Source organism: Nothoprocta perdicaria, unplaced genomic scaffold (genome assembly GCF_003342845.1).
Source record: "Nothoprocta perdicaria isolate Ctin4 unplaced genomic scaffold, notPer1 scaffold_140, whole genome shotgun sequence".
NCBI classification, from domain to species: Eukaryota; Metazoa; Chordata; class Aves; order Tinamiformes; family Tinamidae; genus Nothoprocta; species Nothoprocta perdicaria.
The window spans coordinates 1,370,262-1,392,080 of NW_020454539.1; the positions used below are offsets into that span (position 1 = coordinate 1,370,262).

The window sequence follows — 21,819 nt, forward strand, 5'->3', positions numbered from 1 at the left end:
TCACAGTTCAAGAAAGAGCTCCTCCTTCTTCATGGCACTGCTGGTGTCATTCTTACCGCAATGCTCATAAGAAGGTTTTATCATAAACATAGATGARTAGGATAAAGGTCCTGATTCAACCCATCCATTGGTAAAAAGGAGTCTTGGAAAACAGATTGTGACAGCAAAGCGTGAATGAGCTACCTGTTTGGTCACACTTCTACTTACTAATAATGTCTTGTTTTATGTAGCAGATAGAAGTGAGTGTAAAATATTCAAGGCTCTCTATTCCAGCTGCAGCCAAGCAGCACTGGAAAGAACATGGCTTGCAAGGTGTCCTGCAGATTCCTCTCTACAAAACAGAGTTGAGATGTATAACCATCACCACACCTCTCCTCCTTTTACAAAGGCTGTGCAACAAAATTTAAGCGCAAGGATTGTTTGCAACAAAGCTTGTGTTTAAAACTGATGCTATTCTGGAAAAAGTAGCTTAGTGATAATTAAACACTTCCTTCACAACGATTGATTTTTGTTAGGKCATTTATCTAGACAAATATGCCAGCATCTATAGACTTCTGCACTGTTCTTTGTGTGTCAGATTAGTTCCTATGTTTATAATACACAAAACACCATTTAACGAATCAGGATTAGTGATTAGCATCTTTCTCTATTAAGTCTTTGAGTCCTTTTCCAGGTACAGTTATTATTTTCTGTAGTTATGTTCTTATGCTTTTGTACCTGGAGGCAGGCAGTCTCAATATTGAGTGGTTGAAGGGTATTTGGCTTTGCTCTGTTGAACTACACCACACATTTTATCAAAATCCTGTCAATCAAGTATCAATGTAAACTGGTTTAAAAATATTGAACTACTCAGCAAAGTCAGCAGGTTTTCTAGGAACTAAATAGGYAGGCCTTATTTCTCTATGAGACCATTAAATAAAGAGTATAAGAAATAAATGCTCTTTTCCTGATGAGATATTGTTATTCTCCTGCTACYAGTGATAAGGGTTTATGTATCTGAAAAAGGAATAATGAAGGAATCACAAAGATTCCTAAGCTTTGACTATTGCTTTTTGTCTCTGTTGGAGGGCAGTGCTTAGTAAAACTAGGGAAAAGGCATCATTCCAAATAAGATAAATCAATATAGTAAGCACATTTGTATGATATGTACTGCAGCTAAGTATATCCCAGTGTGCAAAGTATCCTCGGTTGGTTTTCTTTCAGTGCTGCTGTAAATGCTAACAGTTTGAATCAGAAGGAGCTGTAGAACTAATTTACTTTTTCAAAAGCATTGAAGCCTGCAGTGGGAAGTTTCCTTCTAATCCTTTTATATTTCATATTTCAGTTCTTAATACTCAGGTGAATTATAGCAGTACTTGAACCTGAGATCTGAGACAGTGCAGAAGTGCTGTCTAACACATATTKGCATGAACGAATGTGACAGAAGATGATAAAGGTTATTTCAGGAAAAACAGAGAGGCAGGTTCCATTGCAACTGATGCTATGCAGAGTACATCTAAGAGGATGACGCTCAAGCAAGGAGAGTCATCCATTGTTTTAATTGCGTTGCAGCCTTCAGGAGCTCTTGCTGATGATCAAGATTCTTGATTCTTTGTTGTTGGAGTGGAATGATACTTAGTATGGAAATGGGAACAATCTGTTTGTATCACACCTACTTTGAGATCCAAGAATTAGACGCCAGTGACTTTTGGAGAGCCAGTGCAATATATTTGCCACCCAGGATAACTCAGATTGTTTGCAAAAAATATACACTCTTTGGATCAATGAAATATTTCTGTCTGGAACACTGAAATTTTTTTTTCATCTCTTGTCTAGTTATTCAAAATTAAAACTGGAGGAGCAGCATTCCATGTTACAAATCTGTCTGCTTTTCAAAGAATACATAAATACTAAATCTAACTTCGAGCATATGACAGACATCTATAGGATTTATTTATGACTTACAGTAGTTGTTCTCAGGTAGTGRTGAAATTCTTTATATGGCAGAAAAATCCAAATTATGTGATACAATATCAAAAGGTAATATATATATATTGCTAAGACATTTTTCAGTGTTTGTCTCTTGCTGCAAAAGCAACCATTTATGGAAGCAGAGATTACTGACCTAGCCCCGCAGTCTCTCAATGCATCTAGGAAGATGACATCACTGATGATAATATTTAAATAGATGACWAATTATTATGAAGGACTTAAAAAAAAGTTTTGCAGTATTTCTAAGTGGTATAAAATCAATGATACAAGGAAATAATGATAAAACTGGTGAGGTCAATTCAGTGTTTGAGCTTCTAAAACATTTTATAACATTTAAAAATTGCAAAATGTGAATCTAAGCACATTATAGAACTGCACTTTCCTTCGCAATATTGTGATGCCTCTTTGTTTTGAAAGGAAGGTAGTGAGTTGAAACCTTTGGTTAGTGACTTTCTTCCAGGGAGGTCCTTTGGCTTCAGTCAACAGGAATTGTGGGCCACTGAAAGCCCATGTTGCTAAGCTCCTTCAGGAAACATAAACCCAAATTTTCTGATAGGAATGTCTATCCAGATACAAAAACCTAGCGGGCAGCTGGGYGGCTGACATATCTGCCTTGGATTTGTCCCTGCTTCTCCTGTCCTTGGTACTGCTGTAATTAGGGAGGAAGCCTGTATGGAGGACTGCTGTCCACATGTTTCTCACCCGGGGGTGTGTGAAAACAGCATTATGCTCTGCTTTCGGGATCTGGCTGGCAGCAACTTTAGGATTGACCCTCAAGAGCAAGAAAATAGGATTAACATTTTAATCTCCTCTATCTGCCCACCTTCTCCATGTTTGCTGGGCAGAGCATTGGCACAGAAAGCAGTCTAATTTAAAAAGTTCTGCCAGTCTGCCTAGTTCAGGAGGCGGTCCTGCAGTGAGAGGATTACTGTAGTACATCAGGATACCTGCTAATAATTCAGAGGAACTAAATATTTGTTTATGTAGAAGGAAAATGCTTTGCTTAGAGATTGTTTCTAGGATTTCAATACTTATATTTATTTGAAAACCTGTTTTAATGCCTGTTTCAACTTGAAAGCAAATAAATTTAGACATAGCTGTAGTTTGAATTGTATAACATGTTCTGGCAGTGATGACTTGAGAGAGGCAAAGTTTGTGGAGAAAAAGGAAATCTTTCATGGGGATGTTTCATGGCAAAAGCCAGACAAGATGTTAGGCATGCTGACTCTTCTTTAGGTCTTAAACATCTTCAATTAACATCCAATTCAGAAATACTGTTTCAAACACTAACTTAAATGTTAATCAGTTAGAGCATTTAAGAGAGATGATTAGTACCAATGCCAGGAGAAAGGGGGAAAGGAAAGCTTGTAATTTTTCCTAAAGCCTATTACTCCATACCTGAAACCCCCACAGTTAATAAAGATGATCATCACTCAGATATCAAAGTAAGAACATTTTTTTCTGGAAGCAGCTGCTCCRTCTCGGAGATCATAACCCTTGAGGCAGACTTGTGAAAGACAGTCAATGACAAACAGGAGGATTAAAAGTCTTAGCCCCAAACTCAGAAAAAGCATTAATTTGAAGGTATATCACAATAATTTCCACACCTTCCTTCCTGTTCAGCCTTTCACTATTTCAGTTTACTTATTTGTTTTCTCTCTCCTTTGGTTCCATAGACCTCTTGTACACGTTAAGGGCAGGTTAGGAACATTATCACCTCTCTACTTGCTAACATCCCTCTCTGTTGCACAGGTATTATTTGACCCTTTCTTTCAAATGAAGTGGTTACACAGTTAGGTTGAACTCAAAATAGTTGTTCTCAAGCTGCTTTTTAATGAGAAGATTGAGAGCTTCTGATTTAGATCTCATGCTACTAGAAAGCCTGCATGCTGTATTTTTGACCTCTATACCAATTGGTCTARTGAAGCCCATTATGTCTCTCTAAACATCATTTGATTTTTTTTTTTGCAGGATTTTCTTTTATTTGCTAAAAATTAAATGAAAATCTTAAAGCTTTATAAATATTTCCTATTGAATAAGCTCTGCATTTCCTGGCAAATATATTAGATTAAAAGGTAAAAAATATCTCAGTTCTGCTTATGAATTTAGAAGTCTGCTGCATTAATTTTTCTCTGCCCATTTTCCCCTAACAGACCAGACACTTGATTCCAACAGGAATTCATATCTTTCTTTTAGATAATGACACATAATATGCAGCCATCTTGATTGTGAAGGTCTGCTTATCTCTCACATTTAAAAGTTCTATTTCCAGTTCTAGCAAGAGGAGGAGGAGGTTTCTTTCTGTCCCTTAATTTATTAGAAGTGGGAGGGAACTGGAGCGTAATCCCTGAGAATTCCCTATTGGACTAAAGAGACAATCATAGGCTTAAGGGATCCTCAATTTGTTAGCAATCAACCTGGCCCAGATAAAATGAGTATTTGTATAGGTATGACCCAGCTCAGCCTAATCTATGAATATCTTCTCTTTGGCTTGTGGGATTAGTACAGTGAGTGGRGAAAAAGTGAACCCAGCACAAGAATCCAATGTATGGATACTTGTAAAGAAAAGAAATAAGTTCTTCTTTGGACTGGCTGATGTGGTTTACTTGAATAAATTTTATTTTTTTTATTATATTTTTTTAAACATAGATTCCTGTGCTTCTCAACCTGAGCAAAGATCCTGATGTCAACCTCCCAATGAAACCACTGATCTTTTCATTGGCCATGGGTGCCTGCCTCGGAGGTAAGAGATTATGAGAGACAGAATAAATTTGAAATTATGACATTTATAATCTAGCACAATAGGCTCTSTGCTTTTATTACGCAAATCAGACAGCGCGCCTGATCTAGCTCCTTTTGAGTTCAAATGACTTCAGGATCAGCGTCCTCACCACCGTCGGCTGCATACGCTATAACAGGATTTTGCAGTGAGTGTTTGAAGACTACATCTGCATAAAGCAGAAATGCACAAAGAAACAGTCCAGATGGTGCTTAGGGTTCTGATCTTTTGTGAGAGAAAACACAAAAGATACGTTTAGCTTTCAGAACAGAGMGCCATCACTGCTTATTGAAAAGGACATGCAGAAAATGCGTAACAGCTGAGCTCTGAARGCTCGGTTCAAAACCTACTGAAGTCACTGGGAGGTTTTCTCACAGAAGTGGTTTGAGAATCCATTCGCTGACCTATTTAGCACTCCTGTTCTAAGAAAAATCACACTGAAATCTTTGAGAAATGTACCTCAGGTAATGAAAGTGTATATCTAGGTACCCATCTTGGTGTTAAATGGGATTTCTTAAACTCTCTTTGCATCAGCACAAAACATATAGATGGATTTATTACTCCTTCAAATATAAAATATATTAAGAATATACCATAAATATAAATATTTGTGGTATATATATATAAAAATATATATAAAGTGGGTAATTTTTCATAAAGCTTATATTTTAGCCCATACCGAAAAAAAACACAGATAAAAAAGGTCTCTATATGTTTTCCTGAGTATATATTTTATTACTTTTATATATTTATACTTTATTATTTTTATAATTTTATATATTTTTAATTTACATTTTATTATTTTCATATTTATATTTTCCTGGGCCTAACTGTAAGTTTTTAATTACAAATGATGTTAATATTAATCTTGACTACTAAGCATTTTAGCAGTAATTGTATTATGCCAGGATATCTTGATACATGAACATTCAGATATTAGTTTAAATGTTGTTTTTAGAGATGATACTAGTGTTCTATAGTGAATCTCTCCATTTTGAACCAAATACTCTATAAACRATTTTGGTGAAGTGCAAGTACTGTTTTTGTTTGTTTATTTGTTTATTGATTGATTTATTTGTTTGTTTTTAATGTAGCTAAGTGATTGATGGTACAAGTAACCTTAATTCCTAGGAAAAATGATGGTGATGTAATACAGAGATTGAATTTTGAGAGCATGTAGCAAAGGCAGGGCAATTTTTACCAAACACTTGTTACTTATTTTAGGATTTTTTTTTGCCATTGTTACTTTCTCCAACAAATCTCCATGATTTGCTTATTACCTAAGTCATGCATATTTCATTAAACTTTTAGATATTAAAAAAAACAAAAAACAAAAACAAAAAACAGAATTTAAAGTTGGCCAGATTCTACTGAAATATTCTGAGTGGGAGGCACTCTAGCACTAGCAGTTTGGAAGCTTTACAGATTTTAGCTAATGCTCCTAAGTATCATTTATCTTTTTACCCAAATTCATTCAATGTGATTTGTTGCAGGATTGCTTGGATGTTAACAAAGAGAATGAGTGTGTGTGAACTATGAGAAAACAATAAAAATATAAATAGTACTTTGGAAATTAATTGAATTAAAGGCACTAAAGAGATAGAAAGTGATCAAGTTTGAATAAACAGGTTCCATATATATATCCTGATAAAAAGTTGGAGCATTATCATCATTAGAGAAAGCTTGGCCTCTTGGCACAGTGCTGTACTGGGCTAAAACTGAGGGTATGCTGGATGCTGTTTCAACTCATTAGGATGTTTGGCCTGAAGACTGAGGTATATACTTCAGACTTTCCCATGAAAGAAAGAACTGAAAACTCATGAACAGCAGGTTGTTGTTAGAGCAGTGACTGGATTGTAAAACATGTAGAAAAGCTTTTATTTTAAATGATTTCATAGCACCTCTCTTCCTCTCCTCAAAAARAAAGTGGAGGACTTTTTTTTTCTGRAGAAACTATGGATGGCCTTTAAAAATTATGTGAAATAATGTGAAGGAATTTGCAAGGTATGCTAATGTAAGATGTGGATGACAATTACGTCAATATTCTCTGGTGCTTCAGGCAAAACATTGGATCTTATCACTGCTCATGCAATCAAAGGAATGTGGAAAACAAGCTGTTTCACAGAGAAGAAAGATTTATACAGAGATGAAATAATGCATTGTAACTATAAATTGCAAAGTTTTCTACGTAATACGCAGCTTCAGTCCTGGTAATTTGATAGTGTTTGTGTGTTTCATGGTAAATACTATTCAATGCCTATGTATCCAGGAAGAAGTTTCACCTTTTGTGCCTGTCTTGGTATATGTGCTGAAATGTTTATTCCTGAGAAACTTCTGATGGATACCATTATTTTGTTCTACTGTCAGAAAGTGCACAGCCAACAACACTACTGGGTTGAAAGAMAGTAGGATGAGAAAAGATTGCAATTTTCTTTTTTTTTTTTTGCTTTAGTTATTGTTCTGGAAATGAAGGAGTGAATCAGTCTTAAGCGAGATGGAGAGACTTTTGACAGTATAGCTGCCATCTCAACAAGGATGATGCCTTGTTGTTATCCTCAGCTGCACTTCTGAAGGACAGAGCTGCTGCTACTTAATTTTTGTGTTTCATGGCACTGAGCTTAGACAGGAGCAACCAAGAGTAGTGTTACACATAGTGTATATGCTCCTTGCTCCAGAAAATGCATCTCTGGAAAGTGAAAAGGAAGGGAAAATCCTGGCACCTGATTAAAGAACTCAATGTCAGTGATGGCCACTGGTACTTTTTGGGAAGGTGATTACAACTTTGAAGTCTTCCCAAAAGTTCTATTCTGGCTGAAGTTTTCTTGATCATGTGAAATTAATCTTATGCATTTAAAAGTGAGTATAGTAGGTTGTCAGTTTCCAGGTAACATTTAGTTTCCAGAGTCTAGTTTAGGTTCCATATTAGGAGTCTGGCTGCCTGAGGCTCTCTGCTTGGTGTTTGGAAGACTGGAGGCAGATGCGTATTCGTCCACTGAAAATGCCAGGCTCTTTTGCCTGTATGCGTAGGAGCTCATAACGTGCATAACTTCACTAGCTGAGAGGAGTGCCCAAAGACAGGTCAAATGAACCTGGACCTTGGATCTCTCAGTTTGTCAGTTCTGCTGAATATTGAATGACCCATTAGCTCATGTCTGTCTGGACATTAATGGTCARGCTGATTAAGTAATAGCTGGCAGGAATGTATTGCTCACAGGGATTTTTTATATAGTGTCAGTATCTCGGTTATCTTTTGACAACAAAGGGAAACAAAACAGGAAGTTTAACAGATATTAAAGGAAACAAACAAGGAATAAGTTCCTCTATTTTTTTTTCATGTGTGATGTTCTGACAATGTGCATCTATATTTGTCGTSCAGGAGGGGTCACTGAATAAACCTTTATTCACTAGCACTTCCTTTTCCAGAATGTGATGAAGCGTTGGTATCTCCCGGGACTGAGTTGGATATATGGCTCCCAATGGGGCCTAGGGAATACTGCCCTGCAGTAGTGCCCTAACTGACTGGCAATTTCAGAATGTGAGGAACTTTAATCACAACAAATCATTGGCTCATATATTTTAAAATAATATGAAATACAAATTCAACTGATTTTGAGTGAGAGCGCAGTTGGCGATGCATMTAATAATTAAGAGCACTCAGTTTTGTAGAAATAGATTCTTTATTGAGCTGAAGAGGCTATAGTTAAGCTATTATTTGAAGTGTTTTTTYYTTTTTTTTTGTGTGTGCTTTTTGCATGTGACATCTGAAAAGCTGGTATTTACCTGTCTTTTTATCTCTCTCTTTTTTTWAAATAATTTATAAAATGTATGATTGCAAGGAAAAGGCTTTTGTTAAAGTGTGACTGAATTCATATTTGAAAGTTCTGTACCTTCTCAGCTCTAGGTTGGTAGTGTAAACAGGCACAAAAATTACTTCATTGTTCTAGTGACTATTGCCTGTAGTATGAGGGGATATTTTCTTTTGTTTATATTATTGCACTATTTTCTCTGTCTGCTGACTTTTCTGGAAGACAATACCTGAAAGTTGTCACTGTCACAGTTCTATAGAAAGAGGCCAAATCTGTGATGTATAGACCAAGGGTACACTGGCTGTGCAAGCTCTGCTGTAGGCTCTGATTTGAGAAGGAAGGTGCTGCAGGCAATTTTCTTCTAACCTTACAGGGTCAAAACCCAGGTGTGAATAAATTTCATTRTCCACAAGACATTATCCCAATTACAGCTGTTAAAGGAGTGAAACCCACAGTGTATCTAGACATTTGGATTTCTCCCAGTGGTCTGGTGCTATAGCTATTCTGTCTCTTGGCACCCCTCCTTACCTCCTTGACGCATATAGGCTCTTGCACAAAGGAGAATTACTGATTATTATTCTTGCTGGTTCTGCTCAAAAAAATCCTTAAGAAGCTGTAAGGCTTCAGACACAAGGAAAGTAGAAATCTATAAACCTTGTTAAATTGCAAAACCAACCCTGATGTTTGGTGATCTGAAGGAAGAGTGATAGCCTTCAAAAAAACGTTTCTAAATTAATATTAGGAAAACTGCAATTGTGGATAATTTGGAGTTCTTTTTTAGTTAGAATAGCTCACATCTTTCAATTTGAAAGTTTCCAAAAATTATATTAACTTAAAAATTGAATGTATAGGCTAACAACATAGCTGTTGTATAACAGTAACATTCAGCTTTATTTTCCATCTTAACTATTGTGCTTTGTGTAATTTGAATGTGTAATTGAGAGAATGTACAAACTTGAGCGTGAATCTAACCAGAACACCTATTTGAAAAACTTCTCTTGTTTCAAATGGCCCTCCAAATCTTTTAATGAAGAGAAATCTATGGGGCTAAGTTTTATGTCTTGTAGGTGAGGCAGCTCTGTTTCAGATGTTTTTTGTCAATGCATAAACATCAGATCGTAATGCAAATCAAAGAATAGAATTAAATGGATTGAGTGTGATTTGGGATCTTGCAAAAGAAAGGGGTATTACAGTTCTTGCCTTTTATAAGCAGGTAAAACAAATAAGGAAAGGGCTCACCTTTGATTTAATGATGTAAGTACATCTTTAACAGTGTTATGCTTCTGAATTGTACAGATAAAATGGAAAGAAAAATAAAACGTATTTTGTATTTCATATATTAATATCTCATTCACATTGCTTCTAAAGTGATGGAAATGAGTAGGTCAGAGCTTACCCTGCCCTGAGTGCTGCCCAGTCATTTTTTCTTAATGAAAGGCTCAATCCAGATATTCAGAAAATTAAATGTTTTACTTTTAGTTGTAGCATTTAGAACCACATCATCAGATATAAATATAAGGAATCTTTCCTCTATGTCGATATTCATGTGTCCAAACTGCTCTGTTTCTGATTTCTGAAACAGACAGAATACCATCAGAAAAAGAAAAAAAAAAAAAGTGTTATTTTGCTTAACTTTTTCATGACGTTCAGATCTGGGCCATAAGCCTTCATGTATTTTAATACGAAATTCTGCTTAAAACTCAACAATAGTGTAAAGATCTTGGAGTGAGAACTAGTCTCATTACCYGATTCCCTGCAGCTAAAGGAGATTCTCTAGTCTTTAAGATTCCTAAAGATATCTTCTGTGGCACAAAATATAAAGAGAAAAAAGTTATGACTGTAAAATGATTCCAGCTAAAACTCAAAGTATATTCATTTGACAGACACACCATTGTCTATGTTAAGGAAGTATTAAAGTTCTATTTGGTTTTAGGACACTGAGTTAGAATGGTGACAAGAAACATACTGAATCGATTCCATTTTTTTTAAGCAAAGCCATTTTTCTAAGCTTCAAGAGTTGTTTTGACAAATATTTATGTTTCTCCATATATGCATATTTTTAAGGTGTGTGTATCCCATATACATATGCAGTATGTGGGATAAAATATGCTATTTTATGTTTACTGCACTGATAAGGATTTGCAGTTTAGATAGTAAATCTCAGATGTGAAAATGGAGAGGAAGAGCAGTTACGTGTAGTATACAGAGTTCTATTCTATTTTGATTTTGAAAAAGATTTTACACAAAATCTCAAGTGTATTTGATTTTTAATGTTTGTATTACAGATGAATTTGAGATGTTTGAATTTCTGAATTTCCATTTTTTTTTTGCATGAAATACTTGTGTGTTATACAGTTTCACAAATTAGAGATAGTATAATGATAAGCAATGATAGCAGTGATGCCTTTTGAGACTCCTAGAAACCATTTGTGGATTTTTGTTYAATTTTATTTACTTACTTTGTGCATTTATTTATCATAAATTCCAGAAAGCTCTCCTTAGAAGTTGTGATCACTTCTGTTTTTGGAATAATACAGAAATTTTAAACTCATGATATTGTTCTGGTGAGTCACTGCAGCAAGAAAATACGGAATGATCTGCACAGCTGTCAGCAGAGGAGGTATATTCACTTCGAATGAACAGAAGTGCAGCAGATCAGACTTTCCTACCTCTGCAGAAACCTTTCAGACAGTAGCCCCTTCTTTTGGAAAACAAATGGCATATTCCTCCCTGCAGCAGTGTTGACTGGCATAGCAGAGAGGAGGAAAAAGAAGGCAATACAACTGACAAATTTATAGCTGTATTAGTAGGAGGACAGAGAAGATTTTCTTCCTTAACTAATTCTGTCTGACACCAGCAACCACACTGTAGTCATGTCCTGGATATTATTGGTACAAATATTACTACACATGTGTAACATAGTTGCAGTGAACACAAAAAATACCAGAAATGGTATAAGACCTACTTTGCTTCTATAAAGATTGTGCAAAGCTAGGGCAGGTCCACAGGAGATTGAATGTGACCCATCAAGATTCATCTTTTGTTTTGGTGCCTAATTAGTAACTGCTTGTCAAGTAGCATTTATAGATTTTCTATGATCACACTTTAGAGTGAGGGTTTTTTGCATAAAAAGGTGTTTCTTGATTTCATTCCTATAAATTGTTACACCTTATTTACGTYGTAGGGCCTGCAGTGTCCAAAGATTAGAAGATAGAGTAGATAATGCGGGATAAAATATATGGTCCCTACCTCAAATGTGCCACAAGTTATTGATGCTGGGATTAAAACATTTAATTCCTTTTAAGTAATCTAGTTTCTTGAAAACCGCTGGTGTTGTGATGATAAAGGATGAATTACAGTCGGATTAAAACGAATGGTTATTACGATTATATTTTTATAGAGCTAACTGGTGAATTATTGTTTTGAGCATGCAAGCAAACAAATTAGAGCCTTTTGAAGCTTTAAGCTTCATTATTCTTAAGAGTAACATGTGAAGAGTGTGTGAAGTCCTGGAAAAAACTTATTCTATATCTAGATCACCTTGAATTAATTTGATATGCATATAGCTTTGCATGTGCATTAATCTAGTCTTAAATTTTCTGTGATTCAGACATCACAAAGCTGCTGTTTTGCKTCCAAGCTGAATGCCTACCATGAAGACAGATCTTTCTATGGGAGAAGAATCAGAAGTTTGCCTCTATTGTTAATTGCAGCTCAGCTCTTTCAAACCTGCTAAGCTTATTGCTAATTAAACTGGGCACATATTCAGAACAAATAAGAAATGCTGCTTCTTTCAGATAACATTTGAAGTGGTGATTTCTCCTCATGTGAAATCTACTTAGGGAAATCAATTCACTGTTGCAGCAGAAACTCTTTCCATAGTGTTTCATTATGTGCAGGCATTACTAGAGCAGTGCAGTGCAGAAGAATGCTTGTTGTTTGGAGATCTAGATTGCATCTAGTCACAGCCATGAGACCAGTGTACTTTCAGACCTTCTTCTTTAATTTGAAGCCAGAGCTATGTTCCTTGTCTACAGTCATATTATTCCGATGTCTGATTGTGTTATATGCAGAGTAGAAATCTCCTGTGAAATGTTTGGAGACTGTAGACTAATGATTAGTTTGGGAATTGAAAATTCTGTAAGWATTCCTGCCCATCTTCTTCGGTAACATAACCCGTGTTCTTTTGCCAGGTTTTTGCATTAAGCCAAATGTGTTGCATCTTGCCCTTCCTATGGCTATCATTGTTATTCCATTATTAGAAAAAAAAGAAAACAGGAATAAATTAGCTAGTGAAAAAGCTTAGCAGAAAAAGCTGCCGATAGGTGTGAGTAATAAACATGGCATATTGTTTTGCTTTGGTGTGTTCCTCTCTGAAGGGGAACATAATTTGCTGCAGTTTAGTGAATTAAGTTTTCCTTATATAAGATCTGTTGTGGTTTGGTAAGCATATTTTATATTTATGATGAATGTTTTGTTTTAACAGAAAAGTGTGAAACAGCCATCCTCCTCTATAGTATCATATACATACTTTTTAACTCTGAAAGTGAAACCCAAGCAATTAGTTATCCTATATATATTTGTGTATATACTGTAAATATATTTTTTAAATTGTGATAATCTTATGGTATTCTACTTATTTAAGAAAAAAATCCCTTTTTCTTAGCATCATCAAACATCAGTTGAAGATATTGTTGTAAAATCCTGTTTCTTTTCTTGTACTACTTCATTCTTCAGTTTGAGCACACCCGGTGGCCCATTTTTGTATACAATACCAAAAATAAGCAAGTGTCTGGTATCATTCTGACTATTGTTAGATTGGTGTTATGTTTTTTTCCTTATTTTCCTGGTTTATGTAGAATCAGAAAATACTACCAGATTTATCTTTGTAAACATGAAGTTATTTATAGGATATGGCAATATTGTCTATATGTTTCTTTTCAAGTCTATACAACAGATTCTTTTTCTTTTCTAACTAGTAGGTCTGAGAATTTTAGCATAGAATAAACAGAAAGGATAAGAAACAAAGCTTAGCTATAAACTGTTATTTGCTTTCTAAACCTTAGGCAATGGGACATTGATTGGAGCATCTGCCAACGTTGTTTGTGCAGGAATTGCAGAACAGCATGGTTATGGCTTCTCTTTCATGGAATTTTTCAGGTAAAATTTAAAATTTCTCACTTCAAACATGTGATTATGTTTTTCTCTAGACAAACAATTACAGAATTTATAAAAGGATCTGTGAAATAGACCTGTGTTCCTAATTTGTTCAGTCAGTTGAAATACAAGCATAGGATTGAACGCTGTTTCAGATGGTGTGGGTAAGATGTACAGAGGTGGGTGGAGGAGAGGGGTTTAAAATGAAGTTCCAGAAGGAAAAAAGACTCAGAATTCTCCATTTTAATCTCCTTCATTTTTATCTTCAACTCTACAATGATACTAAAGGTGTTGCTCTGTTGTTAAATATAGTTTAATCTTACATTTTCTTATTGATGTATTTTCATGGATATTCTATCAAAAATAGAAAGTAAGATATCTCAATTTAGACTGAAAAGAAACCKACTCCACAGCTCTTATTTATCTAAACACAATTAGTTTTTTGACCTGTTTCTTAGCAGCTGTAAGTGAAAGAGTGACAAGTTGCTAATAACAGCCCAATTTGCTGTTCAGATAACTGAAGTTATTCTGATGGTCATTCAAGAGCATCAATAGGTTTCTAAGGGTCAAGAGCTATACTTAATGGATAAAATAGTATTTTTCCAAGCACCTCTGCTTTTCAAGGCTACAGATGGAAAGGTTTAAATAAAAACTAGCAAAAGGAAGACCAGACATGAAATTAAGGTTTAAGGTGCTGTTGATTTAACAAGAGTATCATTCCCTCATGAATTTTACTGTCTGTTTATGGCAGAGGATACAGGCAGGTCCATACCAACAATTTCTTGCTTTTTTTCTTCGCAAGAAAAGAAACTAATTTTAGTTTCTCAGTTTGCCAGCTTTCCTTTATATAGATTCTCCAAGAGCCTTCAGATGTGCATGTTAATTAACATGTGCATATTATTATATGGGAGTGTCTGGAGCAGAGCCAATACCACTAGTGAGAAAGGTGATCTAAACTGTTCCCACTAACGTACCCAACAAAAGTGCTGCTCATAGCACAGTTTATCCCTCCACATGTAGTGCTCTGATGACACGTTTTAGAAAAGCAGAACACTCATCAAATCAAAGTATGTTTTCAGGACCCTTGAGATTGCAGTACTGTCTAGTGTGGCGTGTGGTGACAGCTAACAGACTTCTCAGAATGATAAACAAGCCTTTGTATGAAAGAGACTGATATAGCAATAATGGGCTTATTTTGGTTTGTTCTGTCCGTGTTTTGCAGACATTCAGCTTTTCATTTGGGGTTTTAACTTTTTTTTTTTTCATTAGCAATGTGGATTCTACATAGATTTTGCAATGAAACATCCTTAAAGCTTCCATCACATTGACTGAGCATCTTAACAGAAACAGTTCTCTTTTAAAGCTGACTAATCTCTCAAACAATGTACGTTGGATTTTATTTACAGAATCACAGAATCATTATGGTTGAAAAAGACCTTTAAGATCATGGAGGCCAACTGTAAACTCTTCAACACCATCCCTGCTAAGCCATGTCCCTAAGTGTCTCCTCTATACATTTCTTGAACACTACCGGGGAAGGTGACTTCACAACTTCCCTGGGCAGCTTATTCCAATTACTCTTCTATTCTGCCCTTTAGTGTTGGGAAAGCTGTAGTGAGCAAAGGTGCAAGAACTGAACCCAAGTGGTCACAGAAAGATAGCAGCGAATGCTAATAGGAGGAAAAGCACAAAACCACACTTCCATTGTTTTCTTTTCCATCACTGAGCAGGATCATTATTTTCATTATTTTTCATTATTTTCCATCACTGCTTCAGTCAAATGTGCTCTAATTCGATATGATATATGATTCAATATGATTTCTGCAAGTTCTCAGTGTTTCAAGAAAAACCTTAGAAAGATCATTCTTAAAAATGTTATACAATTCTTTCCTGATACTTCTTATGTTGCTTGACTTCATGATTATGTTTTCCATTTGGGAATCAAAGCAAAACTGTCAAAAGGTTGCTGTATTTTCCAGACCAGTTTATTTCTTGTAGTAAAGCATGCAACCCTTATTGCATGAGTACCTAGTCATTCTGCTAATTATCCTGAAAGAACGCAAGATCCAAACTGCTGTTGTTATAAAGATATCAATTTTCCATCACATAAATGAAAAGTTTGTGCTTTTGGGGATCCTGTTCCCACTATCTGAGCACCTCAGGCCCATGTGCTGAACGTGCTGTGCCAGTGAGGGTGTCCTGTAAGGATGGCAGTTGAGTGGTGAAGATTATCCTGAGATAGGAGTGAGAAAAGCATTAACTGTCTGTAAAAGCATTAACCACCCCTGTCCTTGTAATGCAAAATGTTCTCAAAGCCTGGCTGTGGACTGGGGCGGTCAGGGAAAGATGACAAGGACACTGCAGAAGCTGYGTGCTAGGTGGTACTGGGGAGAAGAGTATGTTTAACCTCTTCAAGTTGTGTGTGTTGGAAAAGAAGAAGAGTGGTTACATGGCARCTGCCATTTGTGTGATGCCCTGTAAATCCAGTAATATGTAGTTTTTGAAGGTTTTGCTTGCAGATGTGTAAGTGGGCTTGGTTCTCTGTCATGCTGTTGGGGAGCATTGTCTCATTCTTTTAAAAAAAGGAGTCTTGTGTCTTCTTTCTGTGCAGGAGGGAGCTGGTCTGAGTATGCATGCACAGCGACATTTACAGATGTCTGCTAAGAGTGACCTTGTTTAGGTGTGTTCTCAGCTGTACCTGCCGCATTATTTGCTCTACCCATGTGGCAATTCTGTTYGGTAGACTTGACCCTGTAGAAGACATCAGATATGCTAATCATTTAAAACTAATAGCTCACTGACAGCATATATGAATATGCACAAGGCAGAGAAAGATGATACTTTTTTATCAAATATTTATTGAAATTTTTATTAAATCAAAAGTAAGATTAATTAACATAATTGGAAAAAAAACTGTAAGACAGAACACTTCTCTTAGCAAATGGTCAAACAATCTAGTTGGACATGACTATATTGTTGCCAGAATGATTTCCAGTGGTTAACATTGTGATTTTGTATCTCTTATGACTGTAGAATAATTGAGAGAGATGCAGTATTCTCCAGGAACAGAAGGAGAGAGATAGCATTTTAGATATCTTCTAACTCAGGGGCATCATTATATGTTAGGGTTTGTTTTACATATCTGTATTTGCTGTGAGCTTTTTTTTTCCCTTCTGTGAAATGKCATTTCACTAGGTTATTCTGCCCTACATAGTATGAAAGTGATCCACAGAAATCTTCCTGTTACCAAGGACAAATGTGAACCTTTTAGCCTGAGAAGAGCTTGTTATTAGTTATCTTTTTCTATGGTTAGTATAATTATCAACTCAATTATGATTTTCTCATTAGGAAGCACATCTATAACCTTAGCAATGTATATGGTATCACACAAGCATATAAAATAATGCCAGTTCCTTCACCCTATTGCAGTTTACCACTGTCCATGATACATGAGGGGATAAAAAAATCACAGAGAAGTGCTCAAGCTGTTTGGCAGGAAAAGTTAATATTATTGGCAATACATTAATTTTATTTTTTCATTTTGGCTGACTGTGAATATATTGTGGTGGTGAATATATGGGAAAGGGAAAAAAGGATAAGGTAACTTTATATAATGGGTGAAGTAGATGTGGAGAAATGATCTGATAGAAAATCAGTCTGCCTAGAGGAACAGCCTATGAGCCTCAAGGACCTAATTTTGACTAAAATGGTAAGGTTAGCTGATCATGATCCTGAAAGCATTGTACATATTTTCAGATTTTCCATTCTTTTGTCATTCCTCTCCCTTAATATAGCATCTGAATGGCTGAATTAGTATTCTTTATTTTCATTGGGAGTAACAATAATTTGGAAGTGCCAGAAGGAGTGTTTTCTGATAATAGCTTAGGAAAGAATTTATTTTCATCATAGGACTTAGGGGATACTTACCGAAAAATATTTACAGTAGCCTATCCCATTTATCTCTGCTTGAGAGCACTCTTCCATAAACAGTCTTCCCATGAGAACTATCATTCATGCATGTGGGAGGACAAATGTGATGCTCTGTTGCTACCCTCTGTGTATCCTATTTACACAGCATATTAAAAATAGCTGTTTTAAAAACAATAAGCTTTGTAAAAGCTTATCCATAGACATATGTGAAACTCTTTATTTGACTATATGTTAGATGTCAGTAGTCCTGTTTGTTCCATTTTATTTAGTCTCATGTTCCCTATGTCCTTGCTATTAACTCTACTATATTCCAAACCCTATTGCTATTCTGAGGCTGAATCTGATCAGAATAAAAAGAATCCTGTTGTCTTGAGTGTGGATTTTGGTGATGGAGACTTCAACTGAACAGTGCTGTATTTGAACACTTGAATACAATTAATCTGTGGGTTTTCTGATCATCTGTACAGTTTCAGAAGATAAGAATTTTGTCATACTCAAAGTTTCCAACCTAAATTCTATGACCTGCTGAGAAATGGTCGCTAATTATGATACATGAGTTAGTTAGCTCAATTTCATTTCCCACTACTCTTCTGACCAGCAAGGAAGAGTATGATCAATCATGGGTTAAAGGTTGATATTTGATTGATTGACATGATAGCAGATTTCTTCTGTTCTGAAGAACACTGGAACATTTCAAAAACCATAGGTTAATGTACAATTAAAGTCTGGACAGGTTTTAATGTGGCATAATTTTGCTTTACAATATTGCTATATTTAAATAGCTGCAGCTTTGATTTTTTTTATATTATCTTTCTTCAACTTTATCTTTTTTTTTGGTTAAGTGTAAGGTAAATGGTACAGTTTCTTTTTGTTGTTGTTGTTTGAATAGCCTCATTTAGTAGTTTAAAATGTAATTATACTTCAAAAAAATCTTTATTTATTGTTAAGAGTTAAGGAACTGAGTTTAACGGATGTAATTTAGATTTTAAAATCCTATTCACTGTGTCTGTAGTACACAGCTGCAGACAATCTGTTGACTTTTAACTAAACACTCAAGCTATTTCAACATTTATTTAATTTTCAAAATTGTATTTCTTCTGAGATTGTAAAGAAGGATGCCAGTTTCCTTTCAGTTACAAAAGAATATTCAGTGCAAGATTCTAAATTGAAAGTGTTGACCAAAAGGCTAATCTCAAACATATGGTACATTGAGAGCCATGGCAACTGAAAAAAAGAAAAAGTGAAGGTTGGGTATTTTTGATAGTTGCATATTAAGTTCAACCCCCTAAATAAGTATTCTTTTGGTTCTGTGTCGTATAAATCTTCAAGAATATTTTTAATATTATGATGGGCTTTTTTGAAAGATTTTTTTTTAGAGTCAGGAAATACTGTGAATGGAAATATGAATTGGTGATCTTATTGTAGTGGTATTGTTTATTTTTAGAAAAAATTTTTAGAAAAAAAAGACTGTAAAATTTAATATTTTAAATCCTTAAATATGAAGATTTTTTCTTTTCCAACTTGAAAGAGGATTTATCTATATTATATATAATTTGTGATGGAGTTCAATGTGCTCTTTTGTCTTCTGATTACCAAAGTATTAACCTTTTGAATTCTTGGTCTACAAATATTCAAGTAATTGCTTTTTGCCTTTTTTTGACATGAATTCTTTTCTTTGGCAAGAATTCTTATTGGATTAGAAAATTAATTTACAGTTAAGGAAAGTACACAGAAAACAGCACCTGAAATGGAAATGATTTTAGCAGTAATGCTTTCTAGATATTTTTCATCTTTGCCAGAAAATGGATACCCTGCCATGTTTATAATATTGTACTATTACATAAACTGTCTTGTGCAAAGTTTCTGAAGATATCTTGGTTCTTCTCTTTCCTCATAGAAGCAAACATAAAGTTTTCCTCTAAAGTATCTATGCTAGTTATGTCATTAGGTTGATGCACCATATTGGGATAGGAATCATCTTTCCTGACATTATTGGAATTGCTGCATCTCCCACCTAGCACTACTTACTTAGGTTTCCTTCACAGGAACCAATGTGGTGGAGATATGGGAAGAGGAGAGGGAAGGAGAAGGAGAGGTTGGTGCGATCCAGGTCTAATTTTGGGATGGGCCTGGCAAACTGCTAGTGAAGCCCATGTAGAGACTAATGCTGCTAATATTCAGGAACAGGCTTCGTGTACTGCAATTAATGCTAAACAAAACTTCTCAGTTGGCTAATTTACAAAGTTATCCTTCACCTGTATCTGTTTTTATCCTCTTCTCTGCTGCCATTGTTATTGCCACTCAGACCAGTGCATAAAAAGAGGGGGAAAAAAACGCTTTAAATAAACTTGGGAAATATTTAAAGTACTATAGTATATGGAACACAAATTTCTGGAAACATTTCTTCTTTTAGACTGGTTTCTCAGCCAGGTATTTCATAACTTCTATATGCTCAGGTATTTTTCCTCTCTTCCTTTGTTGTCTGAAAGTGGCTATTTCTGCTGCATTTGCTTCTCTTGATGGGAGGGCTCTAAATTTTTGCCTTTTGTTTAAATTCTTGGCTTTTAAAAGCAGTTTCAGAAGGTATTTTATAATAAAGCACGGGGATTTATTCAATTACATAACCAAAAATATTTGCCTTATACAGATATTTGTCTGAGCATCTGAAAAAATTCATTGGATTGATCCTCAGATGCTGTCCACAATGTCCTCGGGAATCTTGTTTACAGAATTGTTTCATTGTGGCTGAAATTTCATAGTCCTTGAAACAAGTTCTCTCTTAAATAGACTGAATTCCATTTTTATTTATCTCAGTGTAATGAGAAGCTTTTAAAAACCTGAAAAGTGTGCTCTTTGCAGCAAGAGTAGGAGATCTACCTCTAGTGACAGTGATAAATGAAGGGTAAAAGAAAGAAGGCAAGCAGTATAGCCATGAATAATCACACCAGGGTGGAAGAGCACAAACTAAGGCCACAAGAGAACATCAAAAGTATTCAAAGAAAATCAGTTGCAAAAGCTAATAAAAGGAATGAGGATTGTTATTTATTTCATATATTTTTCAAGTCTCTACCATCCTTTAAAGTTAGGAATAATTTATTCTGCTGTATTTCTTAAATTTAACATGTTGATGAAAGCTGTAAAGACTATTTACAGCAACTAGGAGAAGAGTCAAAGGTAAACTGACCTTACCATGGACTCTTCTGCTTTTGCAGCTTCGGTCATGACCTGTTGAAGTCAAGGGTCTCTTTTAGTAAAAATCAGAAGACTTTGGATAACGTTGTTGATAGTGATATTTCCATGGACTATTTCCGTTGACTACTGTAAATAACAGGTGGCCACTAATATATTAATAGAGCAAAATATAACATTATATATTTATATAAACTATATCAGAATAAAGACTGTCTAGATTATGCCCCATTTTTACACACTGGGTTAATCACTGGTAGAGCCTAATGGGTAATATTATGAGAAACACAGCAGTATTCCTGTACAGTTCATAGTCTGTTAAATTCTATTGCTGAAGTGTAGTATTATTTTTTTAAATTGCTATTATCCATCAGGGACATGGGAACAAAGTTCTCTGGGCTCTATTTTTAAAGCTAAAATATGCCACYTACAAATTGTGCCTATTTGACTGGAATGGTTTTCTTTTTGAGCTTTTTACAGCAATATCATTTTTGACAGACTGATTGTGTTTGTCTTCATGTTGTTCTAATAACTTCTTTCTAACGGAACTTTAACGTTAGTGTCAAACTCAAGAGTTTAGTGACAGACAATATGCCCTCTCAGTTTCGAGGTTAAAAATAATTGACTGTGTGCACAGAGTAAACTGCCATAAAATCTTAATTTCTAGRACTATTCAGAAAGGAAAAGAAAAAAATCCAAATGAACAGTTGCTTTTTTCAGTAAGTTTTGAGATACTGAATAAAACTTTAGAWCAACTTTGTATAATAATTTTGTATAACAAATACATTTAAAAATTACTGAAACAATTACGCATGGTAAGCACAGACAAGGAGGGCAGGTGGGTAGCYTGGGGACTGGAGAGTTTTAAAGGTAAAATAAAATCAGAGATCAGGTACCTTTACCACAGTAAGCAATGCTCACAGACTGTTTTATCTAGTGTGCAGAAACGGAATGAAATTCGTGAGTAAGCATGAAACTTCTATCATT

The 21,819-nt window shown here is 35.2% G+C and overlaps 1 protein-coding gene across 1 annotated transcript in view; it reads left to right on the top strand.

Annotated features, from left to right (window-relative positions):
• The window catches only part of OCA2 (OCA2 melanosomal transmembrane protein), a 151,652-nt gene that overhangs the window by 109,951 nt on the left and 19,882 nt on the right, over window positions 1–21,819 (top strand). The window contains exons 21-22 of the mRNA XM_026034261.1: window positions 4,621–4,714; window positions 13,623–13,716. Coding sequence (XP_025890046.1) covers window positions 4,621–4,714; window positions 13,623–13,716 — 188 coding nt within the window. The remainder of the gene's footprint in view (window positions 1–4,620; window positions 4,715–13,622; window positions 13,717–21,819) is intronic.